This window comes from Heloderma suspectum, chromosome 5, assembly GCF_057233095.1.
Source record: "Heloderma suspectum isolate Gila_16-S chromosome 5, 16-S_ref, whole genome shotgun sequence".
NCBI lineage: Eukaryota > Metazoa > Chordata > Lepidosauria > Squamata > Helodermatidae > Heloderma > Heloderma suspectum.
Window position 1 is genome coordinate 124,988,324 of NC_139462.1, and position 14,141 is coordinate 125,002,464.

Here is a 14,141-nt window from a genome sequence, read left to right on the forward strand (position 1 = left end):
AGATAATGGAACCAGTTATGTAAGGGGGGGACTTGCTGGAGGTCTTCTAGCAGAGGCTGGACAGCTGTCTGATGCAGATGCTCCAGCTCTGGGCTTCCTGCCCCGAGCAGGGCGTTGGGCAAGGTGGGATGCAAGGCCTCCTCCAGTTCCATGGTTCTGTGAATAATGTAGTTCTGCGTGACTGTGCCCGTTTCATACCGAAGGGTGTCACCTCACTTTGCACTCAAGGGATGATGTTATGTTGCCTCACACATTCCTCTAATTTACTGATTACAACATTTGAATCAAGTGGGGTGTGGAAGCCCCTTTGACATCTCAAAAACTTCTTATTTCCTTTGATTTCTCAACAACATCTGACTTCTTTCTACAGTCACCAGAAATAATAATTCACTACGCAATATGCAAGATTGAGCAAGTGCATTGAGAGGAAGATAGTCGATGTGGGATATTGCAGAGCTCAAGAGGCTAAGCCAAACAGCTTCGCCATGAGGGACATTTGGGAGAAGCATAGAAGAATTCAAAAAACGCTGCTGAAATATCTTGAACAGAGGCAACTGGCTAAAGGGCTGTTCTTTGCAAATGGGCTGCTGATGTAGAGGTAACGCAGCTTCCTATATATATATATACACATTTAAGAAAATGAGGGGTGCGATTTGTCAGCGGATGTTAATTAAGAAGCTGCACTATTGAGCTACATACATTTATCCAGTTCCAGCAACAGTTAATTTTTAGAGGTATATGACAGCTTTTCAGAGAACCAAAGGCAGAACTATTGTTATCTACAGAACATACATTCATTAAAAATGAAGATGTACTGCAGCCAACAGTGCCTCAATTGCATCACCTTGACGCAGCCTTCCCCAAACTGGGTCCCTCCAAATGTTTTGGACTGCAGCTCCCATCAGTCCCAGCCAGCAGAGCCAATGGTCAGGGATGAATGATTATGGGAGTAGTTCAAACCATCTGGAGGGAGCCAGCTTGGGGAAGACAGCTTTAAAGTCTCTGAAAAATATTGTCTGTACACTACTATCTCTCCACACTTTGCATGGTGGTGAAATGCATTTCTGAATTCCTTGCAGAAGGTAATATACAAATGCAGCAAATACGATTTTTAAAGCATACTTTAAAAATTTACAGTTGCTGCATAGACTCATTTAAGATTGGTAGTATTTTGATAACAGATAAACCTTTATAATAATATGGATATACCTTTCCCATGGACATATGGTTCAGCTGCAAGATGGGCCTGAAAATTCCCATGTTCTGACATCAGACTAAGTGATGTTTCAAATTTAGGAGATCCTCTGTCCACTCTGGCATCTCAAGGCTTCTGAACACATACATTTATAGTGCCTATTGACTGAGGGCCTCTTAAAATACTCTTTAAAGGCAGGGAGAATGTGGCATGCCTGGTATTCTGGGGAAAGGTTATCTAAACAGATGAACACAGTTGAGTGTCCTCTACATGTATGCTTGGAGAGAATTTCTGAGGTGGGAGGCTCAGGCATGGAGAAGGCAGAGAGCCTGCAGCAGGTCTTCAAAGAAGTGCTTAGAAATAAAGTATTTCACTCAATAACTTAAAAAAAAGATAACTACCTCTAGAATTCATAGTTCCCTTAGTGTGTATTACATCACTGGGGGAACTTTAGGAATCTATTATTGCTGGGCATTTATGATAGTTGTTTTCATGCTATGTCCTGGGGCACCCTGGAATTCCCCAGTGAGTAGATCCATAATGGCTGGCAAAATTCCCTTAAAAATCTGCTTGCTTCACACAAGTAATATTTGCCACAACACAGGTAACTTTGGGATGTGTTTTAGAAGACACAATTGCCATTTATATGGGGTGATAGGCCCAACAGCCCTGAGCAGTGTCCTGAGGGAGCTGAGTGTACAAACTAGAATATGTCCCAGTATCCTCTGCGACATGCAAGAATTCCTTAGCAGAGAAGGCAATGTGGAAAATATTCTCTCAAAACAGAAAATCTGAAAACTACTGGTCTATGCAATTCAGTTTCACACATTTTATCAGCTTTTGCTGAAGCTAATATTCTGATGCTTAAAGACTTTTAGGGTACAATCCTATGCATATTTAGACAGAAAAAAGTCTTACAACTCCCAGCATTCCCCAGATCAGGACTTTTTCTGTCTAAATATGCATAGGATTGCACCTTTAAAGAGTAAGTGGCATGTCATATCCTTTACATATTTCTATACACGTTATAGAAAATTTCAAGTTTTGTGAATGTATTCTTCACAAATATAAAAAATGTCAAAGATACCACAGCGAATGTTAAAATTGTCAGCATTTACCAGTGTCTGTCTGACAAATGAAGACATACACCAGTCAACTCTGACATGCACAAAATTTGTATGGGTTGGCCAACTTTCACATCAACATTCACTAACGTTTGGACATTCACTGTAGCATAACATTTACAGATACTCTAATGCCTAGCTGTGCTAGTTAACATGCAACCAGAGTGTGTCGGCCTGCTTTTCAAAATGGTCCAGAAGAGCAAGGGACAGGCAGAAGGCAGGTTTGCATCTACTGGTAGATCTCTGGGTGATTTGCAGTAGATCAGCAATTATTTAACAACAGCATCAACAGTATGACTCCCATCCCACCCTAAATTGTACTGCAGAAATGAAGAAAACTTGGGGTAACTAGGAGTGGTTTGTGGGGAAGGGCTGTGGGCTCTGTTCAGTTCTGGTACTCAAAACAAATCCCTGTGCTCAGAATTCTTTCAGTCTAAGTCTTTTGCGGTAGTCTCCGGTTGGTGGATCGTGGGGTCCTAGTAAAAAATAAAATAGGTCCTGCTGCAAGCCTGAAGTCTGCTTCTTCTGAGAGATTACCCTGAGGGTTTAAGGTTTGACTAAGGGTCACATCACACATATTTTCACTATATGATTGTACACTTGTCTAGGGGGAAAGAAAACATATGCATGGTCATGTACGAAAATCACTCAAGAGTGGGTATAAGCTCACTGGGAAGCTGTGATTGGCAGTTGCTTCCAAATTAGTGCACATCCAGCAAAATTGGCACTTCCGTGATTTTGATATATGTTGTATGCATGTTTCTTTTTTCTTTATTTTCTCCAGTGTGCATCTTTGTAAGAAAAACAGCTTTGAGGAAAACTAAATAGAAATTACTGTAGAGATAGAGGTTATTTTTAAAGCAATAGGTTAATAGCACATGTGCCATCACTGTATGCAGTGTTTTGGTGTGCATTGCTCTCTTTGCCTGTGTTGGTCCAGGCTTTGGGGTGCTGGATGCCCCATATTTTAAGAATATGCTTTGCATATCACAGCTCCTTAGAGCATAACTGATGCTGTGTGTTACAGGTACCTTCAATATGATGTGGACTTTATTTTCAAGATGTTGATTTTGATTGTCACATGGTGTAATCTGACATAGCTCCTTTCATGATGTTTGGATTTCATCTAGTAACTATTTTTAGATATTTCCCTCTTTGGGGAACACTTTCCTCTTTGGCTTGTTTGCCATGGAACCATTGTGTATTGTAGAAGATTCTGGGACATGTTTTAGAGGGCACAATTAGTACGCACAGACTGCTGGAGTACTCTACGATACACCCAACAAGCCTCTATGGCTGTACCCTGCAGGAGACAACTGGTGGTGGTGGGCAAACTGTCTTTCAGAGAAGCTTCATGGATATTACTGATCTTCTCACTGAGAAATCCCACATAAACTTCCGAGAAATCCCAGTATCCTGGGACCACAGGTTGAAATCCCTAGTCTAATATAATGAGCTTAATCTATAAACGGTCCTAAGCAAAAGTTGTGGCTTGACATAATTAAAAAATGATCTATAATGCTACTAAAAATCTCAGATATCTGTTGTTACTCCGTCAAGGTTTCACTAAAACAATAGCAATTGTGACAAGCACACATGTTGAGCTAGACCCCAATTCTGGAAATGCACACCTGATGCACTTGGGGGGGATTAACCCCCCCACACTTTAAACAAAATTAGACAATGTGGTAACATTTTTTGATATTTTGTTAAGTGCGTCCTATCCTGACAGCTTTGTAATAAGTACAGAGAAATAGCACAATGTTGTGTGCTTTCTGTAATGGTTCCTATACAAATTATTTCATCCAAATATACATATATTCTTTACCTCGGAGATTATTCACATGTGCAAACTGAAATAGACTAGTTTAATACACTTTACTCTGGTCTTCATAATCTGGGTAAAAAGTGTGTGACAGTCTGAGCAAGAGAGACTTTATTTCCTCTTTTCACTCTCCCATATTTGCTGAGAGCTATGTAGAAACCTTTGTACATGAATGATTCGTAGGCATTGTAGTTATTGGGAAGTAGGGTTTCTTTGAATTTGCATTCATCTTGAAAAGTTGCCTGAACAGAGAAAAGAAAGAAACATAGCGTGGTTGCAACATGTACCTGCATTTCCTCAGACTCATCATCACGTGTTGCCTGTCCTGTCCCCTCTGGGGAGTATCCAATTGTGTCATTCCATTAGCGCAAATGATGTTGTGCTAGCGGAAACTAGGTTCTGAACTATGCTCAAGAGAAGGATCCAGCTAAAGTTATGTCTGTACAAGCGTGGTTGCACGAGCGGTTCCGCATGCTTGTGCGACACATTGTGCAGCCAGTTGCACAACTGGTTATGCAAGCATGATGGGCAACCACTTGTGCGATGGAAAGATTCAGTGGACCTCCACTAGCACTATTTGAGTTGCAGAATGTCACTGCTGGATACTGCCATTTTATTCTCGCACTGTCTTACTTCAGACTGGAAGCTCTACATAATAGTATATACTTTGCTGGAAGGGTATACATTCAATGAATAAATACACATTGATGGAAATATATAAATTAATCAAATAAATATTCTGGGTGGGGGGGAAACTACCTACTATCAAGCAAATCTGCTATTTACTTCATGCCATGGTTTGCAGGTAGACAACCAACTCCGGGGGTTCACACCCTTGCTGCCATTCCCAGCTGCCTCTGAAACTGCACATTCCAGGAGAAGGCAAAAATAGCAACAACTATAGCCATATTGGATGGGGAACGCATGGAGGACAGGCAACAGCAGTGAAACCATGCTATGGAGATCAATGTAACTGCCCCAACAGGGTATGCTAATGCTTGAGGCCAAAGCTTTGTTATTATTTAATAAATCAATTAGTAAATTGCTAATATGTAATTATTACAATTAATTATATTTAACTATTACCAACAAATAACTGTGAATATAACAGCAGTTACAATTCTAGTATGTTCTCAAAAATTCCCCAGAACAAATTTGGTGAAGAACAGAAAAGAAGATAAAGAGAAAAAATACATTTCTGGGCATGTTGAGAAAGCTCAGCTCTGTACTTTGTCACAGGAGGTTTTATGAAGACTTACAGTGCAATCCTATGCATATCTACTCACTTCTGAGTAACTCGCTGGGAATTACTTCTGAGTTTAGTGGGCCTTACTCCCATGTAAGTGGGTATAGGATTGCACCTAAAGTAGGTTAAAATATGCTGGAAGCAAAACAGATCTATGTTTGTGACAAAAGCTACTGCAAGAAAGTGGATGCTCTTGGAAAATAGAAAAGCTAGTCATAATTAATAGCTAAACTTAATGAGGCTTACTCCCCAAAAAATGTGTATAGCATTGCAACCTATGGATGGTATCCAATGTTAGTCGTACATAGAGTAGACCCATTGAAATGAATGAGACTTAAGTTAGTCACAACTAAATTAAGTCCTATTCATTTCAGTTGGTCTACTCTATGTACGACTAACAGTGGATACTACCCCATGTCTCCAAGATCCAAACAACTCTTGTGAGCACTGGAGATCATGGAAGATGCTGTAGATTCGATTACTAAGCTGCGGCCTCACACATTGCATTGTTCATGTAAATGTAGAGTTCCCATGAATACAAAAAGCAGACCCATGGCTGGCTCAAATACTTATCAACTGATGCCTTGCATGTGTGAATCAGTGATTATAGTTCTAACACCATAGGCAAAGCTTTCACCCAGTGCCTGGAATCTAAATTGCTACCTTGGCTCCAAGGCTTTGTGTGAGCATAGTAGGGTGTTTTTTGTTTTTTGTTTTACTTTGAACAGCAGACTCCCATTCCATATTGCAGAAGTCTTTTTAAACTCCCCTAAGTTTTTTTTTTAAGGGTTACCATGTAGCACGGGATGCCGCTGTTTGAGGGGAAAAAAAAGTTTGACATTCCCCTTAGGCCATGCACAACTAATCACATAATTCTTTAGATCCAGGGATGCCTCATCCCCAGGTTGTTTATCATGACATCTGCATCTGGGACTCTGGGTTGTTGGGGGACCAACAACCCATAGTTAAGCCATGGGTTCAAAGTCGGGGTTGTTCATCCCCCAACAAGCCAGAGCTCCAGGTTCAGATGTCACAATAAACAACCTGGGGAAGGAGACACCTTGGGTGGTTTATCACAGTGGGCGTGGATGTCCAACGGGGAACCAGCACGCATGCTTGCTCATGCTCACTCATGGCTACCCAGGGTTTGTTTAAACATCAACAATGTAACATCATTGTATACAGCGGTCTAATACAAAATGATCAACATCTGTGAAGTAGTCCATCTTATGCACAATACAGTGATTCGGGATCAACTTACTGGATACATTTTGGAATACCTATTAATGTAGGTGATCTTAATAGCAGTTACAAAGATGAAATATGAAAGATTTCTGAGTAAATATCTATTTCACAAATTAGTATTTCAATGATCAAAAATCAGGCTTCATCCATACTCACCGTGCCATATAATCTCCCTTTGATGTTCATTGCAATAAAGAGGATGCTTCTCACACCAAACAGACTAACCACACCTCGCTCTACTGTTGACATTTCCAAGAGACCTAAAGAAGCAGACAGATGCAATGAAGGCTGAATATGGACAAGGGCCAATAAACTGAAAATGAATCCCGACAAGGTGGAGGTACTGTGGGTTGATGATTCCCGCATCTGGGAAGTTGTTGTTCTGATCTGGATGGGGTGCACTCCCCTGAAGGAGCAGGTGAACTGCTGGGGGTGCTTCTTGATACAACTTGCCACTAGAAACCCAAGTGGCATTGGTGACTCAGTCCATCTTTTACCAGCTACAGCCGGTTCATTAGCTACAGGCTGCAGCCTTTCCTGGATAGGGATAGCTTTGCCATAGTGACTCATGTCCTAGTAACATCCAGCTTGGTTTACTGTAATGCATTATATGTGAGGTTGCTCTTGAAGGCGGCTTAGAAGCTGCAATTTGTGCAAAATTCAAGCAGCCAGAATTCTGTGTGGTTCATCTCAATGGAACCATATTGCACCAATTCTGAAGGAATTACATTGGCTCCCTATTCACTACCAAGCCTGATTCAAGGTGCTGGTTACCAGCTTTAAAGCCCTAAATGGGTTGGGTCTAAGGACACAGAATAATGGACTCAAGTTACAGGGAGCCAGATTCCGGCTGAACATCAGGAAAAACGTCCTGACTGTTAGAGCAATACGACAATGGAACCAATGACCCAGGGAGGCGGTGGGCTCTCCCACACTGGAGGCGTTCAAGACGAGGCTGGACAGCCATTTGTCAGGGATGCTCTGACTTGAATTCCTGCACTGAGCAGGGGGTTGGACTCGATGGCCTTGTAGGCCCCTTCCAACCCTACTATTCTATGATTCTATTCTAAGGATAGCCATTGTGGGGAAATCAGGGCCTTTGGGGGCTTGATGGATTACCCCAGAGCCCTCGGCTCAGCTTGCATTTGTGAGCTGAGCTGTGGGCTTTCCCCCAGAATCTGGGAAATTTCTTGATCCCTGCCTCCCATCACCATTTATGCAAATTTGCAGAATTTGCACAAATTTTGTCTGTAAATTGTTTATTTTTTAATTGTTTATTTTTTATTGTTTAATTGCTCCCACAATTTGCACACATTCAGCAATTTACAGCCACAATTTGTGTAAATGCTGATGGAGCGGGGGAGAATCTGTGAGCTGGCCTGACTTATACAGATGAAATCAGGCCAGCTCGCAGGTTAGCTAACCAGAGTCTGAGGGGGCAAACTGCTGAAATCTTGGCGCACTTCACCCCCTGGATGGATTTCTCCGACATCTCTACTTCCGCCCCAAATACCTGAAGGACTGCCTCCTCCCAACCATCCTGCCCATGTATTAAAATCTTCAGAGGAGGCCCTTGTCTGAGAATCATTTGTGGCTGACATAGACTATGCATTTACAAAGGAGAGGGCTTTCTCTGTGGTGGCACCCTGACTTTGGAAACCTTTTGAAAGGGGGAACAACTTTTGAAAAGAGGTATGATTGGCTCTGATTTTGTTTTGTTTTTCATGCTAAATTAAAATGTTCCTTTTTACCCACGTATTTTAATATTTAATATTTTAAAAGTTTAAATTTAAATGTTTAATGTTTTATTTTTTAAAATTTAATTGATTGTTGTGCTATTGGTTTGCTGGTTGAAGAAGGTTTTTTAATTTATAACTGTATGGTTTATATTTTGGTCTTGTTTTTAAAAATGTTGCGGACACCATGCTGGAATCCCTTGTGGATAAAGAGTGGTTTATAAATTTGAAAAATAAATAAATTAAAATATTACCTTTTTATAGTTGCCCAAGGAAAATTAATACAGTATAAAATATTATTAAAAGTTCTAAAGAATTTAGAAGATCGGGTTACCGCTCATGAAACTGCCATGGAAGCTTCTCATAATATTTTGTCTGCTCGAATTTCTCAACTGGAGGCCTTCACACGTACAGCGAGTCTTCGTATCCTTGGTATTAAAGACGTGGCTACTGATATATGTTTGGCTGAATTTATGGATAAACTTTTGCATGAGCTATTGGCTTTATCATCTGATTTTCTACTTCATATTGAGCATGCATATCATGTTCCTGGTTCAATATGTGGCACTAAAGGGACTTTTGGGACTGTTATTGTTCAATTTTCACAAGTCTCTGCAAAAAATTATCTTATGCGTCTGGCAAGAGAACGAGGTGAGCTTTGATGGGGACCAGCAAATGACAAGATTATGCGCTTTCCTGATTATGCTGACAGAAGAAGGCAATTCACCAAGGCGAGAAGTTTGGCAAAGCAAATTAACCTGCAATATCATATTAAATATCCGGCTACATTTTGCATTCTTTTTGAAGGCCAGATGAAATGGTTTTTAAATCCTGATGCTGCAGAGTCATTCCTAACTGGTATTAAAATTAAAACAAGGGAACCAACTCTCTCAGCCTCCGGATTTGGAATTTAGCCAGCTTTACTGTTCTTTTGAAATGCTGCTTGGGTTATAGCTGATAAGATGTCTAGGCAGAATGCCAGAGTAAATGTTTGCATATTTCTGTTTTCTTTCTCCTTTTTATGTTATATTGTAATGAAATGCCTGTTTGTGTATGTATGTGTGTGTACACATATAAATATATTTTTAGATATGGTATTACTTAAAATATACAACTGGTTTGCTTTTGTTTTTTGTTTTTTATCTTTTTCTTAAATTTCTTCATCTTATTATTATTATTAATATCATTACGGGATTATGATTATTACTATTCCTTGCTGGCTAAACCTTTAATGTTTATTAATACGCATTAATTGAATGGTAATATATGGCCAATGGAAATAGATTGTTTGCTCCCATTCCTTTGCTATAACGCTGAGGTTATGCCACTGAAAGATAAGGTTCACTGTTTGTGGTGCAGCGGTCTGAAGATTTAATAATACCTGCAATGTTTGGAAGAGTGCTGTTTAGGTATAATCTGCAATTGGATTCATATTTGGATATTTGGTTTGTTCTTATTGAAGTTTAATATAATCCTTCCCCTCCCCTTTTGCTATCCTTCCTTTTTTCCTCCTCAGAATACTGTAATGTTGGAAACTGAAGATTCTGATTATGTTGTTGGTATTGTTTATTTCATTTATAAAAATAAAATAAAAATAGATTTAAAAATGTTCTAAAGAATTTAGTAGAAGAGTATAACTTTTACCTCAGGAATAGGATTGTCCACCAATTAATGCATTCTTGTTGATTATACTAATACCATTTAGCTGAGTAGTCAACTAACTGACTGATGAATTAATTAAGTATAATCCCATTGATTTCAGTGGGGAAGATTTAAATGACTCAGAGGTCTTTATGTTTGGCTGCATTTCCCCCTAAATATGAATAATTTGGGATATTGCCTCAATAAAACCTCAATATAGGTAGTTTTCAGAGGGCCAAGTTAGACATTCCAGGTAGTCACTGATGTGTCTGCCCTGCTCACATTTTAATCGTGTGTGGGGAGGGGTCCAATTTTTACATCAAAAGGGGACATGAGTGAGCAGGGCTGACCTTCTCCCCCCCCCATCTGTCTTACCTCCCCCACTGCAGGAGGACAGAGCCCTGCACAAGAGGGTAAGGTGGGGAGCTGTCATTTCCCTATACCGTGCCATCTCTTTGGATGTCAAAAGCACCACTCTTGCTTTATATGTGAACCAGGCAGACATGTGAGTAAGCAAACATGGCTGCCCCCAAATGTCTATTGAAGGAAGTGTGGAGAAGATATTGAAGGAAGTGTGAAGTAACATACAATTTAATAAAGGAAGTTAACCACTTTCTTGTTAGAACAAAAAGGTCTAAGTCCGAAACATTTTCTTCTTGTTTCTCTTTTACAGTAATATACCAGAACAAAAATAGCTTGAGAGAAATAAACTAGTATCCCTGTAATTTTCAGCCCCCATTTTTGCTCACATTAAAATTGGCCCCATGTATTTATCAGCTAAATCTTAATGTGGTTAATTTACCAACCAAACCAGTTAAGTATGCAATCCTAAACACACTTGGAAAAGTCTTGTTGAATTCAGTGGGACTTACCTCCAAATAAACATACATGTTATTGGACTGTTAAAGTTGCAGCCTTACTTAATCATTTTTGGTAGGAATTTTCAAAAAAACGACACAAAAGAATTAATAGTCAATAGGCTTTTAGAGTAATTTCTGTAGTGCTAAGCTTGATGTCCATGGAACAAATAGAATTAGAGAGGATTTTAATTAGGAAAATGGTGTGGGAGAAAAGGTTAAACGTTTCCTCCCCAGCACCCAATTGGATTTGGATATACACTGTACCCACAGCTGCTATTAAACTTTCAGAAAACAATGGGAGATCCTTTCACAGATCTTCCAGTCATATCTACTTGTGCCCTACGGTCTGTTCATTGCTGTTAAACTTTTCAAGAGATCCATCCTTTAGGAGTACTTATATAGTTCAGCATTCCTTTTTTAAATTATTATAATTTTGTATGGATGTCCTGCTCCAAATTACTGATCAGGTCCACACCTGCCTAGCTTCAGCACTGGCATTCCTAAGCTGTTAGCTGGTTAGAGTTTACCATTCCTAGGCAAACTAGGCAATACTGCTTGTATTTCAGTTTCTGTTGGTATTTATTAAAAACATACTTTCACCCTCTTATTTCCCTGGAATAATCCCTATTTTCTAGAACTGTCCCTGGTAAAACACTGTTCCTTATTTGTCTCTATTTTGCTTTTTGCACAAAATTGTTACAATTTGTCAGTGTGCGCACGTATGGACTTGAGTTCTTCATGCTTCTACCCCATCTTCTAAGTCTCTAGATGTTAAATCTCTCTCTCTCTCTCTCTCTCTCTCCGTATTATCTCTAGCACATATGTGCAAGCATACATTCAAATGCCAGTGTACTGCTTCCCTCCCTTCCCCACAAACCACTTATCCAGACAGTAAATGTTACTGAATGTGTCCAAGTTGCCAGCTATCCCATAACAACAGTCAGACCCACTGTGAGATTAAGGGCGCAATCCTAACTAGATAGGTGGCTGCCTCCAAACTCGGAGGTGATCGTCTATCCAAACCAAGGCAGGAGAGGCACGGGGGGATCGTTCCCTCTGGGCCTCTCCTGCCTTGCTGTTTTTCGCTAGACAGCCGTTTTTGGCTGTTTAGCTGTGGGGGGCCGACCAGGAGAGGAGGCTGCTGTATGACACATTGGATGTGTTGTATGCGCAGCTCCGCTCTCACCGCCCTGGAGTACTCCCCAGACTCTGGCCCTTTTCAGTCGCTCAGCGCTCCTCTTGCGAATGTGGAGGACAGGGCTTCTCCACGCTGCCTTGGAGGCAGCATGGCCGAGAGGGGTAGTTGGTTTTCTGGGAACTGACCTCAAAGCGTGGGCTCCAAGATGGATTCCTGGAAAAGAGCATATCCTGTGGCCCGCTAGACAGTGTCTAGCAGCCATAAGACTGCTTTCTAAGGGCGCAATTCTTTGCATGTTTACCCCCTCCCCCCATGCCCAAGTCATGCTGGCTGGGAGATGTAGGACATTTTTCTGTCTAAACACTCGTAGCATTGCACCTTAAAGCATTCTTTTTTTCTTTTTTTTTTTAAGGAAACTTATTATCAGTTTAGTAACACATTTTCCTCTGAAATGATCAGTGCAGGACAGGTAGTTGCAAAGTACACAATAAATACAGTATCCAATAGGAGGAAATAAAAGGAGGCTTGAGAGGGTTTCACCCTAAAATGCAGCCTATAAATATTTGAAATAAAGGAATACAATAAAAATTAGCCAGTGAATCTTGGTATGAGAATAGGTGTATAAATGCACAAATGCCTCTATTTTCATCTATGTAATGTTTGCAACATTGTTGTAATGTTGTCTGTGCTAGTCCAGAAGCCAGAAAGCCCCCACCCCCGAACCTTCTGTGCATGCTCAGCAACCCCAGAAGAGGTTACAATTCATTTAAGATAAACCTTAAATAAAACTCCAGAACAAACCCACATATTCCAATACATTTATAATGGTGTGAACTCCCCTCTCCCCAACGTGGTTCACAAAATAAGTGATTCCAGTACTTTCTAATAATGTATAAGCTGCATGCAACCAACTGGTAGACTTGTTTAAAAAAAACGGTCCTTTTAATCTTGTGGATTAAATTCAACCATCAATAATATGGGGTTAAAACCATGCTTTAAGATTTCTCAGTATTCTCAGGCTTTTTTCAAAGAGTGATTCAAAATCATGTACATATAGGCTGCATGTTCATGCCAGCCTCAGTAAAATGAATCTACATGCAAAAAGGTAGCCGTGTATGTGCACAGCTTGGAAGAGCATAGGAATGAAAGACTGTTGTAAACCCTTTTCTTTTTCAAGGCTGTAAAGTCAAACCGAGTAAAAATAAGCTGGTATCTAATTTTGTCCAAGTATTCAGGACATGTTTCAGCCAGAGGGTTCAGGTGCTGATTGATCCTAAAACATTTTAAAAGGCAACAGATGTAGTTAGACTAAGAATACCAAGCGGTAGCTTTTGGATTCTAGGCAGGGTATTAGAAATCAGAGTAATTACATGACATCAATTCCACCATCTCACATTGTGATGCAACTCACTGTATTGGTTTTCAGCATGAACACCACTTATCTGTCCATCTGGAAATATCTGGAGATGAAACCCAATGCCCACATTGCAGTAAAGCCTCCGTTGTCTCTTGATTCCTAGCAAATAATCAGTCTCCCAGTTGACTTCAGATTTTTCCCCTGGCATTCCAGCAAGGGACCTGGATAAGAGAGACTCCCATCCTCTCTCCAGTAGGGTACCATTTGTTTTGTTCACCACTGGATACGATAACACAATCTCAGCCAGAAACCCCACAAGAACAAAAGCAGGCAATGTCAAGTGAACACTGGCTTTGCAGGACATAGTGACGAGAAGTCTTTGTGCAGTGGCCATCCGGTTCACCTCCTGGGCACGTGGTCAGAATTAATGGCCCTAAAAATACCACCCTTCTTGTTTTTCTCCCTTCAGCATGGCGGTGGTGGCTTATTTTTGGAAAGCAGAGAAAGATTTTGGACATGAAACTAAAGCCTGAGAGCAGTTGGGTCAGGAAGGGAGGCAGAGAGGCCCTGCTCAAACTGTTGGAGACCATGTTTTAAATGCCTCCTGCTCTACAGTGGACAGCCTGCTGAGTTTGATTGACTATCTTTGTATTTCAAAGGTTGTCCCACCCTGCAGCATCACTCTGACAGTGACATTCTGCGCAGGGTAAATTCACCACAGCTATAACCCTCATTCCTGACTCTCCATGGCCCTTGGAAAGTTGACACGTGTTG

At 40.6% G+C, this 14,141-nt stretch overlaps 1 protein-coding gene across 1 annotated transcript; it reads right to left on the reverse strand.

Moving 5' to 3' along the window:
• Positions 1-4,209: 4,209 nt before the first annotated feature.
• On the reverse strand, positions 4,210-13,784 carry FGF6 (fibroblast growth factor 6). The gene is made up of 3 exons (XM_084860002.1): positions 13,422-13,784; positions 6,792-6,895; positions 4,210-4,386 (listed from the first exon to the last, which is right to left on the reverse strand). The coding sequence occupies exons 1-3, from the start codon at positions 13,759-13,761 to the stop codon at positions 4,210-4,212; spliced, it is 621 nt and encodes a 206-aa protein (XP_084716128.1). The 5' UTR covers positions 13,762-13,784.
• Between the last annotated feature and the right edge of the window lie 357 nt (positions 13,785-14,141).